This window comes from Aquarana catesbeiana, linkage group LG07 (assembly GCF_042186555.1).
Source record: "Aquarana catesbeiana isolate 2022-GZ linkage group LG07, ASM4218655v1, whole genome shotgun sequence".
NCBI lineage: Eukaryota > Metazoa > Chordata > Amphibia > Anura > Ranidae > Aquarana > Aquarana catesbeiana.
This window is the reverse complement of record NC_133330.1, coordinates 287,221,956-287,249,771: the sequence shown is the minus strand read 5'-3', so window position 1 is coordinate 287,249,771 and position 27,816 is coordinate 287,221,956. Positions and strand designations below refer to the sequence as shown.

At 41.6% G+C, this 27,816-nt stretch overlaps 1 protein-coding gene across 7 annotated transcripts in view; it reads right to left on the bottom strand.

The window, feature by feature from the left end:
- Nucleotides 1-27,816, bottom strand: part of RABGAP1L (RAB GTPase activating protein 1 like) — a 595,387-nt gene that overhangs the window by 35,047 nt on the left and 532,524 nt on the right. The window contains exon 1 of one of the 7 annotated variants that reach the window (XM_073593443.1): nt 24,174-25,914. The exons of 4 other annotated variants lie outside the window; for them this stretch is intronic. In XM_073593443.1, coding sequence (XP_073449544.1) covers nt 24,174-24,284 — 111 coding nt within the window. In that variant the 5' untranslated portion in view covers nt 24,285-25,914. Of the gene's footprint in view, nt 1-15,565; nt 15,728-24,173; nt 25,915-27,816 lie in introns of those variants that run through there. 2 more of the 7 variants (XM_073593442.1, XM_073593441.1) reach the window with 2 other exon arrangements.

The window sequence follows — 27,816 nt, the reverse complement described above, 5'->3', positions numbered from 1 at the left end:
GACTTTCTGAGTATAGCACAGCTGCAGCGTTTCCTGGATAGCTTTAGCAATTCAATGCATTTACCTGATTGCTCTGTAATGATCAATGGAGCAGCAGTTGGGCACAGATACTTAGACAATGCCAAGTCAAAGGCACAGAAATCTGTTCTATGAATGTGTCATCATACCCGCTCTCTCTCTCTGTCTCTCTGCTTCACATAATCATCTCCAAATAATGTTTCCCTGTTACTAATAATACTGAACACTGAGAATTAAGGAACCATTTCAGCACCGTCATTCTATAAAGGGCTTTAGGGAGGATTTGTGTTTTAGCAGCTTCCTAGCAACAGAACACTGCAGATCTCTGCTAAATCGGCTGCTCGCGGGCTGAAATCAAAAGCAGAAGCGAGAATTAATGGGAAACACAACTCCCTATTTAATCTCCAAGAAAAGCTTGGCTGAATGTAATCTCTAGGAAAGCTCTGTGCTGAATATGCTGGATGATCATTCTTTTTTTTGTTTAGTGATCTGAACTGGTGAAGGAGACATTGCTGTAGAGCTCTTCATGGGAAGGTCACACAAGTACACCAAGCTACATAAGGAGGAGCTAGTAAAGCTGGGCAATTAGGAAGAGTCACTTTTTTCTATAGCGAATGTATTGATGAAGTATTAGAGGGCTGCCAAATCCTGGCCAGGGGACAAAGACACCTACCGGGACATGTAAATAGTCTGCCCTATGTCCAAGACGAGGCATTAAAACATTTGGCCCCCTTTAAAACATTGGGTGTGGTACACTGCATCATCACTCCCAACTGTCCCCGATTTGGAGCAATGTTCCTCATTTGTCCCTCATTTTGGTCTGAGAGATAGAGATATATATAATGCACTTTTTATCAAAAAGTGTTTTCCAGCACTAAACCTGTCATCTGATTTCTAAATTGCTGCATTTGTAAATTCCAAAAGCCAATATAAACGAATAGTAGTAGTAAAAAAAGCACTTGTGGGTTTAACCAATCTTGTTTTTTGTACAATTCTCCTTTAAAGGGGGCGTGGTAAGGGGCGTGTTCTATGCCTGCATACTTTTGCTGATAGGTGTCCCCAGGGCTCTTTTTCTCAGAGAATAGGTGCAGGAACTTCGCCTTTCGGAGTTAGCCCTTGTCTCTACTTCTACCCACCTCCGAGCACCGTTACTTGGTTCCACCCCCTGTCCACCTCCTAATATTGTCCCTTTTAGAAAATACAGAACCAAGTAACATTTGTGGTACTTAGTAATTTGTATGGAATGGGTTAATAATAACAAGAAAAGCAGTAAAAAAGATCCCATGCAGCCACCAATAGACCCCTTCTCTCCCCCCCCCCCAGCAACAATGGACAACCTGCAAAAAATACCCCCAGCAGCAACAATAGACCTCCCCAGCAACAATAAACCCCTGCAAAAAATAGCACCTTCAGTAACAATAGATCCCCAGCAGCCGGCATCAATAGACACTGTAACACAATCCAGCACCCCTAGCCATTACATACATTCAGTGCGGAAGGTGCCGGAACTGCGTTCCCGCTGAAAAAAAAGCCCTTCCCATCTCAAAAAGTTGGGAGTATGCACTGCATTAAGGCAGCCCTTTCCTTTACTTACTCCCCCTCCCATACACCATGTGTACTGTGGTGTGATGGCCAATGCTACTGCAATGCCTAGACTTTAAGAGGGGCCTAAAAAGTGGATCATTCAAATTTACATTTCCCTTAGAACCTTTTCACGACATATGAAACCCATGGATTGGATACAGTTAAAATTAGCATGGTGGAACCACATGGTTTCTTCTGATACTTCACAAGGAAATCTCCTTTATCACATAACCCTTGATAAGAAGTGGCTATGACACAGCGAGGCCAAGTCTGAGGGGAGGAGATGGTTTGGAGCAGATGAGCGACACAATTCATTTTCTAGAATGAGTTCCTAAACATGCACAAGCCACAAAATGCAAATGACCTTTTTAAAGTGGTAGTAAACCTCAGACATGAAATATGAATAAAGCTTATCCATCTTTAGTGTACTTGTCTCAATCCAGAGTACTAAGTGTCATCACTGCCTATGAGCATGTGTCACTTCTGATGCATTTTCCTGACACCAAGAGAGAAATGGTGACAGGGGAGGGCACAGTCTGATTGATAGCCTAAGCTCTGTTCTTGTATGCTGTGTTAAGGGGGTATTGTCCCTTCCCTCCAATCAGCTCTCAAAGGTGATCTCACTGATGTAACTTCAGCTCTCTGCCCCTTCTTTTCAGAGCTGAGAGATCCTGTGTAAATTCTGCACTTTGAAAGGATGATGGGAAAAGATGGCCGTAGATAAACAGGTACAACATGTAGGAGTCTTATTTTCATCTGTGTATCGCCTAAGGCCAGTCATTTCACTGGGTATATGTGAGGGTTTACAACAACTTTAAATTTTTTGCATGACATGTTCATAACCTTAACCACTTCATGCCCTAGCCTCTTTCTGACATTTGTTGCTTACAAGTTAAAATCCATATTTTTTGCTTGAAAATTCAACATACACACACACACATATATATATATATATATATATATATATATATATATTTTAGCAGAGACCAGAGAGAATTGTTGCAGTATTTTATGTCACACGATATTTATGCAGCGGTCTTTCAAACCCTTTTTTGGGAAAAAATACAAACAAAATACAAAAAAAAACGAAAAAAAACCAAACAAAAAACCACAAAAAACACAGCAAAGTTAGCCCAATTGTTTGTATAATGTGAAAGATGTTACGCTAGTAAATAGATACCCAACATGTAATGCTTTAAAATTGCGCACACTCGTGGAATGGCGACAAACTACGGTACTTAAAAGATCTCCATAGGCGACGCTTTAAAAATTTCTATAGGTTACCAGTTTAGTGTTAAAGAGGAGGTCTTGTGCTAGAATTATTGCTCTCGCTCAAACATTCGTGGTGATAACTCACATGCGTAGTTTGAACGCGATTTAAATTTGCGGTCGCCACTTACGTATGCGTTCATTTCTGCGCACAAGCACAGAGGAATGGGATGCTTTAAATCTATTTTTTTCTTTATTTTTACACTGTCCTTTTGAAAGAAAGAAAAATGTTCTGATCATTTTTATTGCTGTCAGAAGGAATGTAAAAATCCCTTGAGACAGCAATAGGCAGTGACAGGTACTCTTTATGGAGGGATCTGGGGTCTATGAGATCCCAAATCCCTCATTTGCACTTAAAAGCAATCAAAACACCAAGTTTGGCGGTTTTAAATGCTGTCATATTTTAAATTTGGCGCCTTTAAGTCTTCTGTAAACCAGAAGTGAGGTCATGACATTGCTTCTGGGTTACTATAGCCAAGATTGAAGCTAATTTGTTCAGGTCTCTGGCCAGCCGGTGGACATGCCAGCCGATTGCTCGGGCCTCCCGATGTCTTGTTATCCCAAGACAGCCAGCCGCCGGCTCTAAAAAACGGTACTGGGGTGATGCCTGCAACTGCAGGCATCACCCCGGCACAAGCAAGCCGCATATTTTCATATGGTTGGCGTGAAAGGGTTAACTCAAATATTGCATGATGATGGAATGCAAAATCATTTGCGTCTTAGTGACCTATAGTATGCAGTACATGTTAATTATGCTTCAAAGTTGAAAGATAAATGCACATTTTTGGAAAACGTTAATTTGTTTTATCTTGGCATACATAACCTTTTTAGAAATAGAAATGGACATTTTCCATGAATTAGTAAGGCCACATGTCAGCTTAAAAAAATAAATCACATTTTTTCGCCAATAAAAAAAAAAAATAAATAAAAAAATCTTGTCTTGACTTAAAGTGGATATAAACCGGATTCATGAAATTTGAACCTGGCACATGTATCTGCAGTGTTTTTGTATCTCTCTTCAAAGCATTATATCCCATATCTGTCTCTTGCTCTGTCCTTCTATTATCAGCATAACTTCTGACAAGTAGTCAGCTGAGATAAAAGCAGCCAGAATTTTGTGTTGGGGAGGATGCTATAAATAGATTAGCAGAGCGCTGAACTATTCAATGAACAGATCTGAAAGTCTCTACCCATGAGGAGAGGGGGTGCGTCCCTTTCCTCCAATCCGCTGTCTTGGCTGTATGTCCAGGCTTTACAGCAGCTCTAAACAGGAAGAGAGAATCTCATAACACTCAACTTTCTAAAAAGAGAAAAGCTGAAGACAGCAGATATGCATGTAGAACTTAGGTAGGGAGATTTGTTTCATCCCTGTGTATCATCTGAGGCTATTCACTTCACTGGGTATATGTGAGGGTTTACATCCACTTTAACCACTTGCCGACCAGCCGCCGTTGTTATACGGCGGCAGGTTAGCTCTCTCTGCGCGAATCGCAGCTTGTGCAGTTATGGGTGGGACCGTGCCCGTGGGTCCGGCAGACTCGATGTCCACCGGCGACCCACAATTGCCTAGTACAGAGGCAGAACGGGGATCTGCCCGTGTAAACAAGCGGATCCCCATTCCGACAGGGGACATGTCAGATCTTCTGTTCCCAGTGATCGGGAACAGTGATCTCTGTCATGTCCCAGTGAGCCCATCCCCCCTACAGTTAGAAAACATATAATGAACACAGTTAACCCCCTTTCCTGCCAGTGTAATTTTGACATTGACCAGTGCATTTTTATAGCACTGATCAACGTAATAATGTCACTGGTCCAAAAAAAATAAATAAATAAATCGCTGATCATCTCCATTACTAGTAGAAACAATAAAAAAAATGAAATAAAGTCCCTAAATCTATCCCATAGTTTGTAGACGCGATAACTTTTTTTTATTTTATTTGGATATGTATTATAGCAAAAAGTAAATAAAAAAAATGTTTTTCTCAAAATTGTCGCTCTTTGTTTAGAGTGCAAAAAATAAAAACCGCAGAGGTAAGCAAATACCACCAAAAGCTCTATTTGTGGAAAAAAAAAAAGTCGCCAATTTTGGTTGGGAACAGAGTCAGATGACCGCGCAATTGTCAGTTAAAGCAACGCAGTGCCGTATCGCAGAAAATGGCCTGGTCATTAAGGGGGCAAATCCTTCCGGGGCCAAAGTGGTTAAGCTAGTAATACACATGAAAATCTGCACTCTAAGTGTCAATTTCATTTTTTGACGAAATTGCAAAGCAATTGGAAGACATATAGCGGTAGTTTCAACCAGCCACAAGGAAATGGGGTCAAATGTGCCCCCACTGAATATAATAGAAAAAAAAAAAACACTCGCTTTCAGTGAAATTGCCATAGTTGTATTTCCTTTTTCGATTCCGTTTTTTTAAAACTGTCAATGTATTGCCCAGTTCTAGCTTAAATTGGCTTGTGTTGGTAGATTGCACCTAATCTGGCAATTGCTTGCAATCTTATGTGCAATTCCTGGTGAAAGAAAAGTGTCTGAAACGGATGCGAATAGGTCAGCTTTAAGCCTGGACAGCCTGCATCACATGGCCTTTGGCTACCGGGAGCATCATAACTTTTTTCGAATCATTAGAGCCTGCAGAGAGTAAATTATACTCAGACAGGTCCTGTCTGGCAAACTTGAGAGATAAAAAGGAACAAGCAAGGCACAACTAGTAAGCAGAGCCCCTAAATAGAGCAACTACTGAGTTTACTTAATGCACATACCAAAAGCAAGAGAGGGTGCCACAATCTAAGTGTATACTGTTGTTAAAAACAAAGAATAAAAGATATACAGGGGGTCCCCTAGTTACAAACATCCGACTTACAAACGACTCCTACTTACAAACGGAGGGAGACAACAGGAAGTGAGAGGAAATCTACCCCTAGGAAGGGAAATTCTCTCCTGTAAGAGCTAATATGGGGAAAAGGTACCTCCACTGATGCTTTATCACCAAGGCTCGTTTCCACAACAACCCAAAATTTTCAAAATCCAATTGTCATTGGGACAGAAAGTGAAGTGAAATCTTCTTAACAGGGGCACACACAGCAAAACAAATGTTATAGGGGTGTTAACCCTTCCCTAGGTTATCCAAAAAGCTTAAAAATAGTTTTTTTGGCTGGAGCTACACTTAAAAAATGTACCTGTTCCGACTTACAAACAGATTCAACTTAAGAACAAACCTACAGTCCCTAACTTGTTTGTAACCCGGGGACCCCCTGTAATGCACTCAATGCATGTAAAATAAGGTCAGAATGTCATAAAATGCAGGGTAGAGTCCTCTGTGGAGTGACTGTCATGTACTCAGATCGGCAGGCAAGCGGCCTAATAAAGGGTATACACTTCGATGGCGGTGTCCTCTCTTGCTTGCTTTTGGTATGTGCATTAGGTAAACTCAGGACCTGGTCCAGGGAACCATCTTCAATAGTGACGGATATTTGAACTTTGCACTGAGCCCCCTTTACTGAGTGGTCTAGAAGCGCCACCCTTTGTACTACTTTAAGAGTTGCATAATGACAGCAAAATCACTTAAACTATTACATACACATTATGTTTTGAAGCATTCCATATTCCTCCAGATTAGATAACATTACCTGCTCCCTAATTATTTATGAGCCAGGGTTCCACTCCCTTCGCACACTTATCACAGATAGGTAAAACGCTCACACAGTGGCTTCCTGTAAATAGAGGCGTGCCTTGCCTCCTGAAATTCTGGCCTGACTTTCTACTATACAGAATAATGCAAGGCGATCGCACTACATGCTAATTAAAAGTGGATCAGTATCAGTTATGTGCCCTGGCTCCATGCACTACAGGCACACCGGGATAATCCATGTGAGACAGCCTTCTTTACCAAACAAAGGTATACTTGTTGCAGGCCTGACATTCTGAAGAACAAAGCCATGAGAGTCTGATAAAGTCCAACACAACAGAATCAGCTCTTTTCAGAGAGGTCAGTGATGAAAGTTTCCAGGAACATGTCCAAGGCAAAGTTTTTTCATGTGGAAAAAGGACTGTGTTTTCAGCAATGAGCCTTTAGGTCACGTACACACAGGTGTCAAAATGTGGAGTCTAGCAAACTTTAATGACTCCTGAGATCTCCCTAATGTCCAGGGGCCAGGAGAAGCTCAGATTTACACCATACTGTACAAAAAAGCACTAGATGACAAGAAGACAATTATAACACAAGCCTTTGGACATGGGTGCCTGTTGCTGTATGACGTAAAATTTGGAGCCACAGGTGCTGCACACAGCTATCAATGGCTGCACCGCTACTTACATGAACATGTGCATGCATACTGACATACACCCCTGGATGCAGACTGTCTGGGTATATAGCCATTCATTTTAAAGGGTGGTTGTACCTGTTGCTCCTGAGAACAAGGCAATATCTACTTCAAGGGTTGAGGTAGCCTGTTTGCCCTGGGATAGACTGCCAATGGCAATCAAAGGAGGAGCGGACTGTAATATGTTCAGAATGGAGGAGGTGTCACTGCTGGCATTATTCAGCACTCTGCTGCATGGGAGCTCCTATTATCAGTTTCTCTACATTGTCATCAAATAAGAGGCTGTTCTGTGAGCCTCAAATGTAAGGAAATGATAGCAGGGATACTACAGAGCATCATTTCAGTGACAGCTCTGAGTCTGCCTGGGGCTACTGATGAGACATCCAAGATGGTGGCACCCAGCAGCAGTCTCAGACCTGTTCAATATCACTACAATATCAATAATTACAAGAAGAATAATTGTACAATACAAGGAAGCTTAACATAATCTTATAGGAAGACTGTTACGCATCGTAAGAAGACAGGGTCTCTAACTTGAACAACTTTGCACCAAGTTTACTATATGCACCATCCATGTATTTATACAAGGTGGATAATCCAATTGTAACGTGTGTGTCCAGCTTAAGAGACATGTCAAACCGTCTTATTAAAATCGCTAGATTTGAAGGTATCACTCATTTTTATACTAATATTGAGAAAGCAAATATCCGCTATAAGCAACTGCAATATCTCACTTTCCCAATAGATCTTTTAACATACAGACCATTGTGTCATTAATAATTCATTACAAAAACTAATGAGTGTTACAGCTCAACAATTATCCATACAGCTGAAAAAGGCTCATTTACCACATAATTAAAAAGTTATTTGAGAAGACGCAATTGTTTTGTTAAATATATATGTAATCATACACCTTATTCTACTATGAACATAATTCTAGTTTCTCTTAATGTTCCCATGGTAACGCAGCAGAGAGTGAGCTATAAAGAGGTTAGGCTTTTTCATATGAAGTCTAAAAGCAGGCAGAAAGGCTATGGGCAACGGGGCATTTGTGCATCTTTTAAAGAGGACCTGCCATTGACTCTTTACTTTCAGGATGTCTCAACCACCAAAAAAGTCTCTTTTAATTAAAAACAAAGATAAAAAAAAATGGTTTAATCAGGGTCAGAATTGGAGCTGACCATAGCTGCTACATCCGCGACCTGTGCTGCAAAGTCACTAGAGGTCCTCACAAAGGGTTGAGCAGTAGGCTGTGTTCTCGTCAATGCTGGTGCACCTTTTACCGACTCTTGGGAAGCAGTAGCTCTTTAGTACAGACTCGCTTGCCAGGACGTCTTGGTAAACCAAGTTGGGAGGCAAACTTTGACACCACAGATACTGGTTCCCCACATTGCCCAACCCCAGTAAAAACTACAAAGATATTAAGGCCAGATTCATATCTACTCACATGCTGATGTGAAGATGCTGCAGTGCATCTTCTCCTGATACGTGGGATACTCCATGTTCCTAGGATTTCACCAGGATTGTTACCACACCATTCCAGTGCAAAAAGCTAAGTAAAAGGAAAGTGTGTTTTTCAACCTTTCTACAAAGGTTTCTTTTTCTTTTTTTTAGTGAGCGTAGGAGACCTGATGTATTAATCAGACCTTGCATTTAGTGACTATTGTGGGATACCTTTAAGTACACATAGGGGTAGATTTACTAAAACTGGTTCCCTCAGAATCTGGTACAGCTGTGCATGGTAGCCAATCAGCTTCTAACTTCAGTTTGTTGAATTAAGCTGTGACAAAAAACCTGGAAGCTGATTGGTTTCTGTGCAGAGCTGCAGAAGATTTTGCACTCTCCAGTTTTAGTAAATAAACCCCATAATGTCTTTTCTTCTTGATCCAAGATCATTGACTGGCATGTTTAAGCTATTTGTGCAATTTATTATACTCAAGCCGTGTTTGTTTTTGTATAAATACAATTTGTATTTTTATATTATTGCATTTATGTGTACTTCAATGGCCCACAATAGTGCCCACCCCCTGGTGGTTTAGAGGGTATTCTTCATGTTCTAATTTTTAGGATGATGGCTACATCTCAGCACCACACCCTTATGCCACGTACACACGATCGGTTTTCTCGTCGGAAAAAGATATGACGGCTTTTCCGACGGGATTACGCTCAAGTTTGCCTTGCATACACACGGTCACGCAAAAGTTCATTTGAAATTGCGACTGTCAAGAACACGGTGACATACAACACTTCGACGAGCCGAGAAAATGAAGTTCAATGCTTCTGAGCATGCGTCAAATTGTTTCTGAGCATGCATAGGAATTTTGGCGTCGGAATTGCCACAGACGATCGCATTTTCGGATAGGAACTTTTTCCGACTGAAAAATTAAGAACATGCTCTCAATTTTTTGCTGCCTGGAATTCGGCCAGCAAAAGTCCAATGGAGCATACACACAGTCGCATTTTCCGCCGAAAATATCTCATCAGTCTTTTGCGGGCCAAAATTCCATTTAAAGATTCTCAACCAGGCATTCTTATTCTTCTTGGCCCAGTAAAAAAAATTAACCAAACAAGTATCTTCAGCTCAGGCACCTCAGTGATGTCACCTGCTCCTATTTAACTGCCTTTTGCATACCAGCTAAGGCTAGGAAGTCCAACTATGCAAAAGTGGTTATATTTTTTTTCAGACTGAGATCCATGAGGTGGCCTTTAAAGCTTACCAGGATTTCCACTTCTGCTAACCATTCAATTTATTTATTTATTTATTTATTTCAGGTACTTATATAGCGCCGTCAATTTACGCAGCGCTTTACATATACATTGTACATTCACATCAGTCCCTACCCTCAAGGGGCTTACAATCTAAGGTCCCTAACTCACATTCGTACATACTAGGGACAATTTAGACAGGATCCAATTAACCTACCAGCATGTCTTTGGAGTGTGGGAGGAAACCGGAGTACCCGGAGGAAACCAACGCAGGCACAGGGAGAACATGCAAACTCCAAGCAGGTAGTGTCGTGGTTGGGATTCGAACCAGTGACCCTTCTTACTGCTAGGCGAGAGTGCTACCACTACACCACTGTGCCACCACTGTGTATTATCCTCAGTAACTAGAAGCACAATTCTGGATCTACTCAATAACTATCACGAGGCACCATTAAACTAGATATCCACCATTGACGCCCAATGTATTTTGTGCTAGGTTACTGACAATGATTCAGCTGTCAGAAAGTACATAGAAAAGAAGAGGCCTAGTTAGCATTTGGTGGACCTATTACTGCATACATGATTACATGCTAGACGACTAACCAGTCAGGAATGACCAGAACTTCCTGTGTACTCTAAACATTGACTTTTGTTTAGTCTTTGTAAATTTGTTTCTTTGGACAGTGAAAGCAGGTACTACACCACAACAAAGAGCTGCTCAAACAGTTTCGCTATCTGTATTATCTGATTAACATAAGACAACTTTTACAGACTACTAATAGGCTGTTGTGTCAACACACAAAGTCAGTCAGGAGAAGACAGCCCTGAACATAACTGCTTTCATTCAGGCTCTGTTCACACCTGAGCGATCCAAATTGTGGGCGGAATCACTGCGATTCTGCCCGCGATTTGAAATCGCGGTAAATCACGGGCTTATGCAATGTCATTACTTCCTAATGGCACCCAAACTGCGGCATGATTTTACCACGACAAATCGCGCTACAATCGCGACAAATCGCAACGCGCAATGCTGTCACTCAAAAGAAGCCCCTGCTCCTTTTTGGGTTGCGATTTTCTGTAATTGCAGCGCGATTTATCTCATGACCATCGCTGCAAAATCACGCCGCAATTGGGGTGCCATTAAGAAGCAACAAACAATTGATTTTAATAAGAACTTTCCTGGTAGTTCAGATATACACTATATTGCCAAAAAGTATTAGGACGCCTGCCTTTACACGCACATCCCAGTGTTAGTCCGTAGGATTCAGTATTGAGTTGGCCCACCCTTTGCAGCTATACCAGCTTCAACTGTTCTGGGAAGGCTGTCCACAAGGTTTAGGAGTGTGTCTATGGGAGTGTTTGACCATTCTTCCATAAACGCATTTGTGAGGTCAGGCACTGATGTTGAACGAGAATGCCTGGCTCGCAATCTCCGCTCTATTTCATCCCAAAGGTGTTCTATCGGATTGAAGTCAGGACTCTGTGCAGGCCAATCAAGTTCCTCCACCCAAAACGCGCTCATCCATGTCTTTATGGACCTTGCTGTCTGCACTGGTGCGCAGTCCTAGAACAGGAAGGGGTCATCCCCAAACGGTTTCCACAAAGTTGGGAGCATGACATTGTCCAAAATGTCCTGGTATGTTGACCCCTTAAGAGTTCCCTTCACTGGAACTAAGGGACCAAGCACAACCCCTGAAAAACAACCCCACACCATAATCCCCCTTCACCAAATGATTTGGACCAGTGCACAAAGCAAGGTCCATAAAGATATGAATGAGTGCATTTGGGGTGGAGGAACTTGACTGGCCTACACAGAGTCCTGACCTCAACTTGATAGAACACCTTAGGGAGGATTTTGAGCGGAGACTGTGATCCAGGCCCGTCCACATCAGTGCCTGACCTCACAAATGCACTTCTGGAAGAATAGTCAAACATTCCCATAGACACACTCCTAAACCTTGTGGACAGCCTTCCCAGAAGAATTGAAGCTGTTATAGCTGCAAAGGGTGGGCCAACTCATTATTGAACCCTACGGACCAAGACTGGGATGCCATTAAAGTTCATGTGCGTGTAAAGGCAGGCGTCCCAATACATTTGGCAATATAGTGTATATAGGTGGTGTCGAAATTCCCAAAAATATAGGTTTCTGATATAAAGATTTTCTTTATATAGGTGTTCACCAGTTCACAAGTTTGTACTTATTCAGTCTTTATTTGGAACAGTTTGACAGTGTTTACAACGTTTTTACATATTTTATCATTGCTCAAGCAGAGCCCTGCGGAGCTGTGGTTTTAAAATGCTAAGTTTTGTGGTAAATAAAGAATAGGGTTTCAATAAGAACTTTCCTTGTGGTTTCAGATATCAATCTCTTTTACCTATTCATGCATATACTCCTATGTGTATGAAGTAAAAGATGAGAGACTGGACTATTTTTCTTTTATTTAAAGTTGAAACTTGACTATTTTTTTTTTTTTTTTTAGTCAGCGGAGACCTGACTATTTTTTCTTTTTAAAACTTTAATAGCCAAGCTTATGCATCGTTGTGTCCCCAATCAATTTAAAGAAATGGCCATTAAAACCTTGTTTGACAATTTCATGGCCAATCAGACCGATATTGTACTCCAAATACGGTACAGAGAGCGCTTTAGATAATATTTTCAGATTACCGCGAGTATCCGGTCATGTGTAGCAAAGTCAAATGATAAAGATTTAGTTGTGAGACTTTATTTTCCCTTTCAGAAAGACTGTTCTGTTTGACGTAAGGCAAGTTTCCTGCATTCACTGAGACAACACGATTTCCTCATATTGTTTCAGACATACAAACAATACTACATGAAGCCTCCAACTACTACAATGTAGACTCATCTCCTCCCACACCTCTGCTAATAAATGCAGAGAAAACAGGGGGCTGCTAAGTGGAAAATGTAACCTATCAGACGGTTACAAGAGAGAGACTGCAGTAAGTGAGGGAATAGTTTTCTCCCAACACAAATATATTGTGGAAAATTATCTAAAAAAGTAATACAGTAAAACCTTGGATTGCAAGCATAATAAGTTACAGAAACATGTTTGTAATCCAAAGCACTTGTATATCAAAGCAAATTTCCCCATAAGAAATTATTCGTTCCACAACCATTTATTCATAAGTGCTTCAGTTTATAGTCCATATAAAAATATTGCAATGTGATAAGTTCTGTAACCATAAAATGTCCATCCACAAATGGAAGCCTCCACAAAGGGATTAGAAGCAAAATCCATCAGGAACTACAGTGTATAAAAGAGAAGAGAGGCGCCTCTAAGTGTAGTAATATGGTTACATTTAATGAAGGTACAACATTTAGCAACACACATGGTTGATGATTAAAAGAGGCAATATAAGTATGCAGGCTTCCGGAGTAAAGCTGTCCAAGTAGACCATCCCCTGCACTGCCGGCTCTCACCGCTGTCAGTCTGCAATCATGACTGGGAAGACTACCCTGCGGTAGAGCGATCTGAAAGCGAGGCTTGAACCGCTCATGGAGCGCAGCGTGGAAGGAAGGATGTTGATGGCGGTGCAGAGGATGATCTATGTGGACAGCTTTACCTCAGATACCTGCATACCTAGATGTGCCTCTTTTAATTATCAACCATGTGAGTTGCTAAATGTTGCACCTTCATTAAATGTAACCATATTACTACACTTAGAGGCGCCTCTCTTCTCTTATACTCAGTTGTGACATGACGCTACTTGTATAGCAAGACATCATTTGTATATCAAGCAATCGATTTTTTAAAAGTTTTGCTTGTCTTGCAAAACGCTCTCAAACCAAGTTACTCTCAAACTAAAGTTTTACTGTATAGGAAAGAACAGAGGCTGTGAGATAATTACCGGTACATCAAGAAATAAAAGAAATTACAAGCTGGTTTACAGACAGGAGTAGAGTCACATGATCTATATAAAAAAGGTATCATGGGTTTATCAGAAATAAACATTTGATATGTTGTAGTATCGTGGGGGGAGATGCTTCCTATACACAAACCACTTCCTGTCATGTAATTGTTATGGCGATGTTAAAACGATACCCCCAGCCAACAATGGTAATCTTTTTAACTCCTCCTGAAAATGTTGAGCATACGTTAAAAGGAAAACCAGAATGTAACGCTATCAGTTTACTGTAACACTGGGGGGCTGTTCACAACATATGCAATTGGATGTGCTGGGCAGTCTTGCCCATAGGAGTCAACCATTGGTGAGGCAATTTGTTATTAGCACAGCGTGGTGCAATGCAGTACACTTTATAGCAACCTGATGAGGAGAATAAAGATGAATTTAATGTGACTTTGTGACATTTCAATAAAGTTGAAAATTAAAAAAAAAAAAAAAAAAAAAAAAAAAAAAAAAAAAAAAAAGGTTAAACAGCGTAATACATAATTTATGATATACTGGCACTGTTCCCTTCATGGCACATAACAGCGGCTGCAGATGTGGCCAAGCCCGGAAGTTATTTTTGCTGCGAATTACATATTACTTTAATATTTTTAGCCCCCATTGCGATTGCTGCACCATACATCTTAAAGGATAAGTTAACCTTTCTGCAAAAATTTTTTTTTTTTTTGCAGATAAATAAAATGTACATTATTTTTTGTAGGAGGAGCCTGTAAAGCATCGCACCAGTGACCAGCAGATCGCTGATGCAATGCACTACCACAGCGCCGAGGTAGTTCATTGAGAACTACAAGCCGACAGCTCCTAAGGATGTTGGGGCTTGTAGTTCATTCACACACAGAGCTGTGTGTATGAATGACGCGGCTGTGTGGGCGGAGTCCCCCACGGCCGCACTGTTTTCAGACAGTGACAACTGGTCCAGGGAACTTCTCCCCATACTGCTGCAACAGGGGGGGGAGGGGAGGGGGGGGGGGCAGCAAGCGGTGGCAGCAATATGTTCCGAAAGGTGAACTTATTCTTTAAGCTGGCCATAAACGGTCCGAATCTCAGCCGGTTCAGCAGGGACCGGTAGAGATTCGAACCATGTGTGGCCAATCAACTTGGGTACAACCAGCCTGTCAGATTTTTCATACAATAGCCGCTAGCAATAATCACTGTGTTCTCCCAGCAGGGATGGCTCCTCAACCTGGAGAACACAATAGCTCCGTGGGAGGCATTCCCCCATCAACCCTGACTGTTGATGGGGGAAATCAAGTGATTTTTTTTCCTGCAACCCATGTTTATTAACACTCCCATTAGCATTCATCTTTATAATCAGGTAATCTGTCTAGAAAACAACCCAAGGGCTGCTGAGGTAAGTACAAATAGATGTTTAGCGGTGACTGGCCATGCACACAGAATCTTGTCAATGAACAATTATGTAAAAAAAAAAAAAAAAAGTTGTGGTATAAAATACAATCATGCTCGCACCTATCATAAAATTTTGGAGAGTGAGAAAAAGCGCAGAGAAAAAAAAAAAAAAAAAAAAGGAACACGAATAATACAGAGAGAGTTAGTTACAGATAAAAAGTATGGGATAGTTTAGCCAAGTTTTATTAATATGATGTACTGTGACAGAGAATGAATTGGATGTGATGGTACAGGAATACTCCGATTTGGATAATTCCACTGGTTATTAGACCTAGTTATCCAACCTACTTCTTCAGCAGATCAGCAGTGGCCCATAGAATTCTGGAGAACTTACCCATTCCAGTACAGAGTCCAACATCTCCACGCTGATAAACGCAGCTTTAGAAGGCCAGTCGGAGTGAACCGCTGCAATCTCGGATGTCCCTTGCATGGAATCCTCACAGCCTAGCTGGTTGATGGGAAGAGGGACAGGGGTTAACATAACAGCTATATCTAAATGTGAGTGTGCCTTTCCCTACTGAACCTGCATAAGATGCCTCAAACTATTCCTTTTATAACCTGCTGAGCCAGGGATCCACAATTGTTTCCCATCATCATTACAGGTGTGGATGACCGGAATGACGAGAGAAATCAGACCGCACCCACTAGATTCCCATCCCTTGTATGGGCTCATTTGCATGCAGTTTCATGAGCAACAAGAGTTTCGGGTCAAGCAGAAAGGATTAATCTGATTTGCATAAAAATAACAATCCTGCAGGGGAGGTAATACAGGTATAAAAAACACTAAAGTTTGAATAGATTTTTACGTACTAGTAAGGGGGTGAACAATAGTTGGTTGGAAAAAAGCAGAGACAACCCATGGAAACCAATGAGAAATTATTTTTTTTAAAATCTTGCACTGGGCAGATTATTGAAGCTGAATTTACACTATTGTGTTGTGGTAATCAAAATGCTTGGTGGTAATTTCTGTCTATTATCTGGTCATATACTGCCACCCTAAGGCCTGGTTCACACCTATACATGTTGCATATTGCAGGGGCATTTTGCGTTTTTCCATACATGCTCTTCATCCATTGAAGTCTATGGAACCAAAAACAAGTCCCTGGCCCTTTTCATAAAATGCACAGATGTGAACTACATCCATAGAAAACCATGTTAAATGGACTGTAGTGTGTTTCTGCAAAACTGAAAATGCACTAAAAATGCATAGGTGTGAACCGGGCCTTAGTTATCTGGTGTGTCCAAGGTCTTTGTGCTAGTGCTGGAGGATGCCATTACCTACCTCCTGGAAGTGGTGCTAGTTCTAAGACAGGCAGTTTACCATATAACTTTCATATTGAAAGGCTTAGGGCCTATTCACACTACAGTGATCAATTGCGGTAGGTTAATGCTTGTGCGTTTTTTACACCTGTTCATGTGTGTTGCGTTAAGGCAGCTTTTCCACTATGAATGCGCTGTCAAAATGCCACAAAGTTGAAATAAAAAGTGCATGACCCTTTTTTCAAAACATAGTACACCACCATGTACAGTATGGGGTTTATTTTCTAAAGTTGGAGAGTGCAAAATCAGGCTCACTTCTGCATAGAAACCAATCGGCTTACAGGTTTTATTGCCAAAGCTTAAGCCCACTTTCACATCGGGCCGTTCTGACATGCGATTTGCCATATCAAATCGGCTTCTATTGCCGGCAACGGCACCGTCCGAATTGGTGCAACGCCGACTTTGATGCGCCGCACTGATTCCCAACAGTAGCTCCTGTACTACTTTTGGCTACTTCAGGGCGATTTGAATAGACATCTGTGCAGAAACCCGCACAGATGTCTGTCAAATCGCCCCCTAAAGTCGGACTGCATTGCCGGTTTGAAATCATGCGAGTTAAGCTGAACTTGCACATTTTCAAATGGGCTAAATGAAACAAGCTGAGGTTAGAAGCAGATTGGCTACCATGCACAGCTGCACCAGATTTTGGGTAAATCAACCCCTATACGTATTATGGTGCATTCAAGGACGTTGTGCTTTACATTCTACTCTGCATTGGGGTGCTATTCACAATAAATGGCACCACACATTGCAGGTGCGTTGGCATGGGCTGTAGCAATGCATGTTAGACCCCTTTCACACTGCAGCGCTCCCCGATTCTGCAGCAATTTAGTGCGCTTTTTACCTAAAAAAAAAAAAAAAAAAAAAAAAAGGTAAAAAGTCCACTTTTGCAGCGCTTTCAAATCGCTGCCCATTCATTGCAATGGGCAGGGGCATTTTGGGAGCACTAAATACAGAGCTCCAAAGATGCTGCTTGCGGGACTTTTTATAACGTCCTGCAAGCGTACCGCCCGAGTGTGAAAGCACACATTGCCCAGAATGTGAGGCAGTTTTCAGGCAATTTTTAGAGGCTATTTCAATCGCTAAAATGCCTGAAAACTACTTCAGTGTGAAAGGGGTCTTACGGAGCGAATTACTACAATGCATAAGTATGAATGGGCCCCCCAATGTAAACAGTCAATTGAAGTGCTTTTAACTGTGGGAAGATTTATCATGAACATCTATTTCACCCATGTGCAATATTTTGTAGGACCCACTTGTGTTGTGGCAATCAGCATTAAAATGTGCATGTTAACGTGTGTCGCCACAATGCATGCCAATGCTCTATGTGCAGTGCACTGAAGTGCCATTCATTGTTAATGGCAAGCCAACACACCACTACATGCATACTGTAGGGTTTATTAACTAAAGCTTGAGAGGGCAAAATTAGTCACAGTTCTGCAGAGAAACCAATCAGTTTCTAACCTCAGCTTGTTTAAATAAGCTTTAGCAGTAAAACATGGAAGCTGACTGGTTTCTCTGCAGAATTGTGACTACTTTTGCCCTCTCTAGCTTTAGTAAATAAACCCCTATGTGTTCCGTTTTGAAAAGTTGTGCATGTTGTGGGGCATTGGCAGTCCATTCCTAATGAATGGGCTGCTTTAGTGCAATGCGCGTTAAATGTTCATGAATTAACACACCGCAATGGATCACTTTAGTGACCAGACCCTCAAAGAGTTAAAAGTGAGCCAATTTTATTGTAAGAACTTGAGCAAACAAGTTTAGGGTTTCTGTAAAACTTCATATAGTGCGGTGGAAGCAAATCATACAACACAAGAACCTCCAGTGACAGTTTTGGCTTCTACCCATAGCTCCACATTAGTGGCTAGGACTTTTCAGATATATGACTGATAGGGTGGTAGTCTGGTAGATGTTCATGATATTGTCTTGTTCTCAGTATGATGTATAGACACATGGCTGTCTCAGTATATGTATACAGAATACAGAGATCAGGTCAAACAAGCTAGGTGAGGAAGCAAGCTAACAGAGCTTCATTAGCAAATTGTGATTCCTGGTGGAATGTGGTGTTTCTAGGTGGGTTTTTAAGGCCTGATTCACACCTATGCAGGTTGCAGTTTGCATATTCCAGGTGCATTTTGCGTTTTTCAATACACATTTTTGATCCATTGAAGTCTATGGAACCAGAAGCCAGAAAAAAGTCCCTGGCCCTTTCCATAAAATGCACAGATGTGAACTACATCCATAGAAAACCATGTTGAATGGACTGTAGTGTGTGTCTGCAAAACTGAAAACACGCTAAAACATGCATGGGTGTGAACCAGGCCTATGAGATTCATCTGATTTGATTAAACTTCAGACAGAGGTCTCTTACAGAAAATACTATTATGCCCTGTACACACGACCGGTTTTGCCATCGGAATAAACTCCGAAGGTTTCTCCAACGGAACTCCATTCAAGCGGTCTTGCCTACACACGGTCAAACCAAAGTCCGACCAAAGTCTGACCGTCCAGAACGCGGTGACGTACAACGGGACTAGAAAAGGGAAGTTCAATAGCCAGTAGCCAATAGCTTCCGTCTCGTACTTGCTTCAGAGCATGCGTTGTTTTTGGTCCGTCGAAACAGCATACAGACGAACGTTTTTTTCTGATAGGAACTGGTTCCGTCGGGAATATTTAGAACATGTTCTATTTCTAGGTCCGTCAGAATTCTCGAAAAAAAAGTCCGATGAGGCACACACACGATCGGAATAGAAGATGAAAAGCCTCCGTCTGACTTTTTCTGTCGGACATTCTGCTTGTGTGTACGCGGCTTAAGGCTGGGTTCATACTAGTGCAAATTGGATGCGGCTTTCCCCACATCCAATTCGCATGACAGGAGATTGTGACTGGCTCTCAATGAAGCCGGTTCACACATCTCCAGAGTGGCTGCGGAGCGAATTGCACAGGCGTCTTGTGCATCTTTGGCTCTGTGTCAGGTCCAAATTTAGCCAAAAATTCAGGCCCGATTCGTTCTTGAAACAGAGAACAAAGATGCACCGGACCCCTAATGTCAGCTGCATCCGTTTTTAGTGTGAACAAAGCCTAAGGCTCTATTCACATCTATCTATGTTGCTTTTGAGCATTTCTGCAGTGCTTTCTGCGTTTTTTTTTTTTTTTTTACCACAATTTGTGTTTTTTATGTTTTTTTTGGGGGGGGGGTGGGGGTGGAAATTTGTTGTTGGGCAGCTATAAAAACACAAATGGAGGCAAAGTCGCAATACATGCTTTTCTGCAGCTTCTCCACTGAAGTCTATTGACCAAAAAAGCACCGTTTTGCGTTTAAAAAAGTAACAGATCCTTTCCAAAAACACATTGATGTGAACATGTTCCATAGGAACCCATGTTAAAAAAAAAACGTCCTGCATTTCTGCAAGCAAAAAGCATGAAAAAATGCATTAGTGTGAATGGAGCCTAAGGCTCCATTCACACTAGCGCATTTTTTGATGCATTTTGCAGAAATGCGTGGGAATTTTTAACATGGGTTCCTATGGAACATGTTCACATCAATGCCTTTTTGTACCTCTGCATTTTTGGAAAGGGTCAGGGACTTTTTTTCATGCAAAATGCAGCGTTTTGCATGTAATAGAATGCCTAAAGGTTTGCCCCACAGACTCCGGAGAAATGAGGCCCGAAGCCAACTATATCTATGCAGTAACTGAGTCCTGAACTGAAAATGTGGACAGAAATTGCTTCTGACAATGGACAGGCAGATATTTTACTGTGATTGACAGGCATGAGAGATCTGCACATGTCCTGTAATGCATCATTCCTGTCCATTTATGCTACAGACAGTATTATAATGGTGTTAATGTCTTCCTGGAAAATAAGCAAACAGCATTTCTTCTATAACGCCGTGCAACAAACAAAATTAATGAACAAAGTTAATGAGCAAAGTGTGGTAACCTATGGCAACCAGTCAAATTCAAGCTGATTTGATTGAATGATATGAGTTACTTCACTTTGAACAAGATAATTTCTGCCTAGACAAATTAGCCAGCTACCAATCAAAATCCGTTTTAGTCTGCCTACTACTGTATGCACAGTGTATGCTCAGTCAAATCCGACTCGTGACTTCAGTGTGAATAGTCTGAGCAAAGTTACTGCTTTACTTCTAAATTAAAATGCAGAATTCTGACTTATGATTGGTTAGTGTACACTACTACTGTCATATCAGCATGCAAGCTTAAAGGAGAAGTCCAGCCTGAGCTTTTTAGGCTGGGCTTGTCCTATGGGTCACAGGAGTGCAATTTGTTTTGCACTCCTGTGACCAGTTTTCACTAGAGAGCGGTCTGAAGTCCGCTCTCCGCTGACGCCACTGCTATCATTTGAGGTGGCGCGACATGCCGACTTCAGAAGTCTGGATCCGCCAGCTGCCTTGACTGATGGCAGTCTTAGCGAGCCAATGAGATGGCCGCTTCCTACCCCTCCACAGCTCATCGCTCCAATGAGCGTGGAGGATCAGAGTAGGAGAGATGCTGACTGACAGGCAGCATCTCTCCGCTCGGGGAGGAGTGAGAATCGAGCCATCGGCGGTGTTTGGTGGCTCAGTTTTGCAGAGATGCCGGGGGACAGCTGCAGATTTGGCTTGATGCTGCAACCACCTAGGTAAGTATGAATATAAAAAAAAACACATACTTCTCTTTTAAGAAGAGGTGATAGATATGATTTAGAATTTTTTTCTTGGCAACTAAAGAAAAAGCCGAAAGCTGATTGGTTTCTATGCAGAGCTGCACCAGATTTTGCTCTCTCCAGGTTTAGTAAATCAACCCCAAAGTGTTTTAAATCTTTTCTACTTAACTGATATTATGGGGTTGATTTACTAAAACTGGAGAGTGCAAAATCTGGTGCAGCTCTGCATAAAAACCAATCAGCCTCCATGTTTTTTTTTTTGTACGAGCTGAAGTTAGAAGTTGATTGGCTACCATGCACATCTGCACCAGATTTTGCACTGTCCAATTTTAGTAAATTATCCCCTATGTGAACTAACTAAGGCTACATTCATTTGGGCGGCTACTGGCAGAGATGGTTGCATGCACACAGTGTGGGTAAACAAGTGCTGCCAGATTCTTACCCTTTACCAATGACAAGTTGGTGTTTTACACAAAAATTCACATGTGCGACTGGCCCTGGATGCAGATAGTTTGCATTCAGGGACAGTGTTTCTGGACTCATACAAACTGGCTGCACCCAATCATCCAGTCTGTATGCGGCCATAGCACAGGATGCCGCCACATTCAGAGGTGGTGTCTAGCCAATACTGAATGCAGCAGTCAATCTACCCACCTGAATGAGGCCTAATGCCCCGTACACACGATCAGACTTTCCGCCAACAAAGCCGTGGATTTTTGTTCTAAGGATATTGGCACAAACTTGTCTTGCATACACACGGTCACACAAAGGTTGGCCAACAATTACAAACATGGGAACGCGGTGACGTACAAGACGTACGATGAGCCGAGAAAAAGGAAGTTCAATAGTCAGTGCGCTCCTTCTGCTTGATTCCGAGCATGCGTGAACTTTTGTGCAACTGTACACACGATTGGACTTTCTGACAACAAAGTTTTGTTGGCAGAAAATTTGAGAACCTGCTATCAAACATTTGTTGGTGGAAAGTCCAACAGAAAATGTTCGATGAAGCATACACACGGTCGGACTTTCAGACAACAAGCTCACATCCAACATTTCCCGTCGGAAAATCCGACCGTGTGTATGCGGCATAAGGGTCCCTGATCCAAGTGAGTGCATGATGTTTTTGACCCTCCACTTATTCAGCCCCAATCACACACAAGGGAATTTAAGATTTTACAATGCAAATATTACCAGTGGGAAAATTGTATGTTGTGTAGTTGTGTATCATATTTTAATAGATACAATTTAGTGATCTGATTTTTACTATAAGGCTTTCACTATATGATGTGATCAGTAGCAACACTCAGCATGGAAGCTTGATCCTCCTCCTGTTACTATGGCAACTACAGTTAAGTTTAGACAAGTCCTTAGTAACTGTATAAAATCAAGGGCAGCCAGGGAAATTCCTATAGAGCCCAGACACCCACCTTAACAACTGCAAACACAGGTCATGTTAATTCCTAATGCACCATACCGAGAATCTGTTCCAAAAAATACCATAAGGCTCAATGCATACCGGGCTTAAAAAAAACTCCAGTTCCCTTGGTAGAAAAATAAAACATTAATGGAGCCTTTTTGTACAGAGTTTGGGCGAGTTTAGCGTTTTTTCTGCCAGAAAACGCCAATCAAAAACGTAAACCAGAAGGGTTTTTTTTTCCTGCCTCCAAATGCTAAGCTCAAAATATGCCTGTATTTGTCCTCTTGTGCATGGACACATAGGATAACATTAGCTGCTTCTACAGGCAAAACACAAAACTTCTATAGAAGCAGCGATTTTTAAGCCAGTGTGCATGGAGCCTTAGAGATACTTCATGGAATATCTGCACTACATAAAAGATCCCGCTAAAGAAATGAGTATTTATATCCTGCATCTCTCAGCAGCAAACCACCTTAGGGATAAAGATAAAGATGCTGCACTGGTAACCAGCTGACGTCGCTATAGACTACATCATGGCTACATAAACAATGTCATAGAACAGACATCATGTGTTTGTTCTGTTACATTACAATAACTTTCTCAAATATTTAGGTAGAACATAATAGTCGAGTACTGACTGATCCACAAACAGATGTTTTTAGGAAAAACCAGCATGCGCATATCACCTATGAGGCATCTAACTGGAAAGGCTATAAATGAAATAAAGTACTAAACTACATATATCCAAAAACATAAACTTACTGAATAAAGCACAGCAGAGTGACATTATGATGAGCAAGGCACCGTAGCCTAATTTTTGAAGCATTACATTGTTTTCTAATAATAAAGATATATAATAATAAAAACATAACATCAAATAATAAAGGTAGTCAATTGGAAGATATGACATGAACATGTGCAATTGGCCAGTTCAAGCACCCAGGTTTATATCATATCATATCATATCATATGGAGAAATCCTGAGTGCCACCCTTATTTCAAGTAAACTACAGTGATAATTTGGGAAAGTTCATCCAAAACAATCGATTGTACTTCTGAAACTTGGTAAAACTGAAGGTGTCTTTACCACATACACCACAGGTATATCATTCCCTAATCCAGAAGACAGATATATAAGCCATCTGTGAGTACTTCTAGACAAAACGTAATTTGAAAAATTGCAATTACCTATACAATCAGATTTAATTTTTTATAGCTCAGGTTAAACTAAGGCATAATTGGTTGCTCTAGATGAGTACTGGATTGGTTGCTCTGGTTGAGTACTTTACTCATTATCACTCCTTGATCTGTCTTACTGAAGATGCCCCATTAAGCCTTAATCCACGAAAAATTTTTTATGTGCCAATATCCAAGTTTAACAAACCAGAAACCCCTCTGCTAAAGTCAACCCAGTCCATAATGAATTCTGATTGTGGGTTACTGCATGTATGCATAAAAACTCTTTCTAGAATGAGTCCATATGTTTCTACCAGCGCTCAGTATAATATTACATTCCACTAACGCATGTCCTACTTACCACAGGTTTAGGCTTGCTGATCTCAACCAGCTTTGCCAAAATGTCCTCATCTGAGAGCTGGTTGAAGAGGTGGGCATCATAGGCCATTGAAATAGAGATTTCTTCCATCATCTTTGCAGGTATTGCTGTGAATTGCTACGTCACTAGTGAAAACAGTCAATTAAGGGTCAGATTGGAGCAACCCCTTATAAGTCCTCCATGAGGAGGAGGACCCAAACAAGGTAGAACTTTCAGCAAGTCTAGTTTCACTGGTGTAGGCTTGCAGGTGGGTTTCTGGGAGGAGCTTGTGTTACCTGTTTTTCTATTTTATTATCCGAGTATTCCTGTTCACTGCTTTCAAAAGCCCATTGTTACCTGCATTTCACCTGCTTTTACAGGCATTACAACTCCACTTCAGCTTTCAGTTTTAAGTTCAGTGGTCTGCATGTGGAAGTAGGTTCACTGTGGCTTTCCGGCAACAGGTTGGATCAGTGAGACTGTCACCAGGCACAACACAAATTATTTAGCGTGAATCATCAGAGCGCTCAGGAGTGTAAGTGAAGGAGTGAACTTAGAAAACTATTCAAAAAATGCCTGGAAAGCCAGGGATTGCTACATCAGCATGTTCTTTGTAAAACAGGATTCTTCCAAGCTAAGCATGGCAAAAACTAAGGAAGACAGGCTTGATCTCTATTGAAAAAAAAATATGCTAAGATAGCATTAGTATCTCAGTTAATGTAAAAACTGTTAACGTGACACGTTAGGAGAGGAACATTATCTGTACAATCTATAACATAAAGGACAAATAACTGACTCAGTCCTTCACAACTGTTGCAAGTTTAGCGGAGATCAAACCAAAAATCTGTTTGTTGCAGCAATATAGTGCAGACGGCTTTAGAAATAAAAAATGAGAAGAGATAAGGTTTCTTCAACAAAATGTGGTTCAAATGTCACAAATAATATAGTAGCTTATAAAAGATGATCCCAATGGAAACAAAAATAAAAATTGCACAAAACAGGATGACATTTTCACTTTCCCTGCACGTCCATCCTCTCCCGTTTCCTCAGTCTTTTCTTCCTGGAACACAGGTCCAATATTTGCACAGTGACATGTCGGTGGTTTGCATCTCAATAGGCTGCTAAAACAGCAGCAAAGGGAGTGTAGAGCATAGCAGTGTAGCAGGCAGTCTCCATGGCAGGAGGAGGACGGGGAGACATTCGGCTGCCATCCTGGTAATACAGAGGCGTTTAACAGGCTAAACGTGAAACATTTGATGACATCCAGGAGATTACAGACGTTAACTCTCTAAAGCCGGGTTGCAGTCACAGCTGCTGCCTCTTCTCCTTGGGCTTGGCAGGTGATCGATTTGGTTATTGTGCAAAAGAGAGAAAGCTCAGGTGGAGGTCTCTGGTACAAGAGCAGGATATAAGAAAGCAGAAAAAAGCACCTGTCTGCTGTCCTTATCTCATTGGGAGAGGCTGCTCCCTCCCACCAGACGTTCTTGCTGTGTCACACGTAACAAGGGCCAGTAAAATGTGAAATATGCTGTCACCGATGATCCCAGCACCAGCCTGAGACGCAGAGACTGGGTGGATTCAGAGGATGCACAGAGGGGAAGAGGACACCTGTTGCAAAAGCTGCTGCTGCTGCCTCCATAATCTTACTGGCTACCCACCAGATGGGGACACCATCGTAACAAGAAGGACCAGCCACAAAATATTACAAGCATCCTGCCCATTTAACGTTTGAAAAAAATGGCATTCTGCGAGCAGGGCTGGGGGAGGGGGAGGGAAGATGAGATACTGATCACCATTTCCTTAAAGTCACAGCTCACGAGGTAGAGAGAGAAGGGAGGAAAGGGGGCATGTCATCGCTGTGCAGTTCTGCTTATCAAGACAAAAGGAAAATGTGAATTCAAGCTTTGCAAGCTATTCATTGTGGATATTTAAAGAGTCAGTCCACCCAAAACTGATATTTCAGTGACAGGTAGATATTACTGAGCTGAATCACCAGATGGTATGTTCTTCTATATTCGAGGTTCAACAGAAGTGAGATCTCGTTATTGGAGCTCCCTGTTCTAATGCCCTCCAATGCAGATTGTTGTGTCTTTTGCTACCCGTCTCAATGGTCAAGACGGGAGGGTGGAGTCTCCAACAAAGTTTCAGTGATATGAAAAGCCAGAATTAATCCGTCTACATTTACCTAGAACTGAAATACTGTATAATTCTGATTCCTCTTGTACCAAATTGTATTGTAACTGTAATGTCTGCCTTCATTTTGTAAAGCGCTGAGCAAACTGTTGGTGCTATAAAAAACCTGTATAATAATATAATATAATAAGAATTTTTGGATGTTGACCCTTTAAACAGCATACGGCATGTCTAAAAATGGGAAGATGGTTAATATTAACCTTGAAGGTATTGAATATTAACTAAGTAACAGGTCAGGATAGTTCCACATCTGATCAATACTACCACTAATAATATAATAATTAAAAGATTTAAGATTTTTAATTCCTCTACCTTCTTATTTACACAAAAGACTTAACCACTTGCCTACCGGGCACTTTCATCCCCTTCCTGACCAGGTCAGTTTTCTATGCTGTCACACATTGAATGACAATTGCGCAGGCATGCAACACTGTACTCATATGTCATTTTTATCATTTTTTTGAGACATATAGAGCTTTCCCTTGGTGGTATTTATTTTTTCGCTAAACAAAAAAGACCAACATTTAAAAATAATAAAAAAGTTTTCTTTGTTTCTGTTATAAACATTTGCAAATAAGTAATTTTTCCTCTTCACTGATGTGCGCTGATGAGGCTGCACTGATGGGCAATGACTGGCACTGATGGGCCTGCACTGATAATCAGGGCACTGAGTGTAAGACCCCTTTCACATGGGCACCTCTGCTTAGTGGAATCTGCTTGCTCAGTGGGGGATCGCTCCACTGATCCCCGGCTGAGCAGGCGGATGACAGGTCCGTGTCCGCTCTGCACAACAAAGTCCCACTATGGGGAAACTGGATGGAGACAGACTGCCTGTCAATTTCCATCCAATCCGATGTGCCAGACGGGTGGAAAATAGGACCACCATCCATCTGTTTTTGGCGGACAGGATCGGATCGGATGGCGGCGCGTGTCAGCGGACATGTGTCCGCTGACATCTGCCGATCCATAGAGGAGACTGGAGGTGCCAGTCAGGTCTGCCTGAAAAACTGACAGGTGGACCTGATCAGACAGCCCATGTGAAAGGGCCCTTAATGTCTCCTGTCCCAGGATAGCTGGTTATCGGCTTCCCTTTCCTCACACGGTGACAGTGATGAGGAAAGAAACTGACAATAACCAGCATTTGTTTACAAGGGATCAGCTGTGATTGGACACAGCTGATCACATGGTAAAGGGCCGCTGTCATTGGCTCTTTACTTCGGACTGTGTTCAGCTGTGTACAAAGGACACAGAAATCACAGAGTGCACCTGATATGCATGCAGGGGCGTGGGGTTCTAGGAGGACACTAATAGGTGCAGTCTATTGTAAGTGGTTAAAAAATACAGGGCAACAACCATTATAAGCTATACAAAAAGATGGCAACCACCCCAATTTATAACTAACCTTTGCAGTAAGGAGCACATGGAGGAGTGGGCTTCCTCCAACCAAACCTGC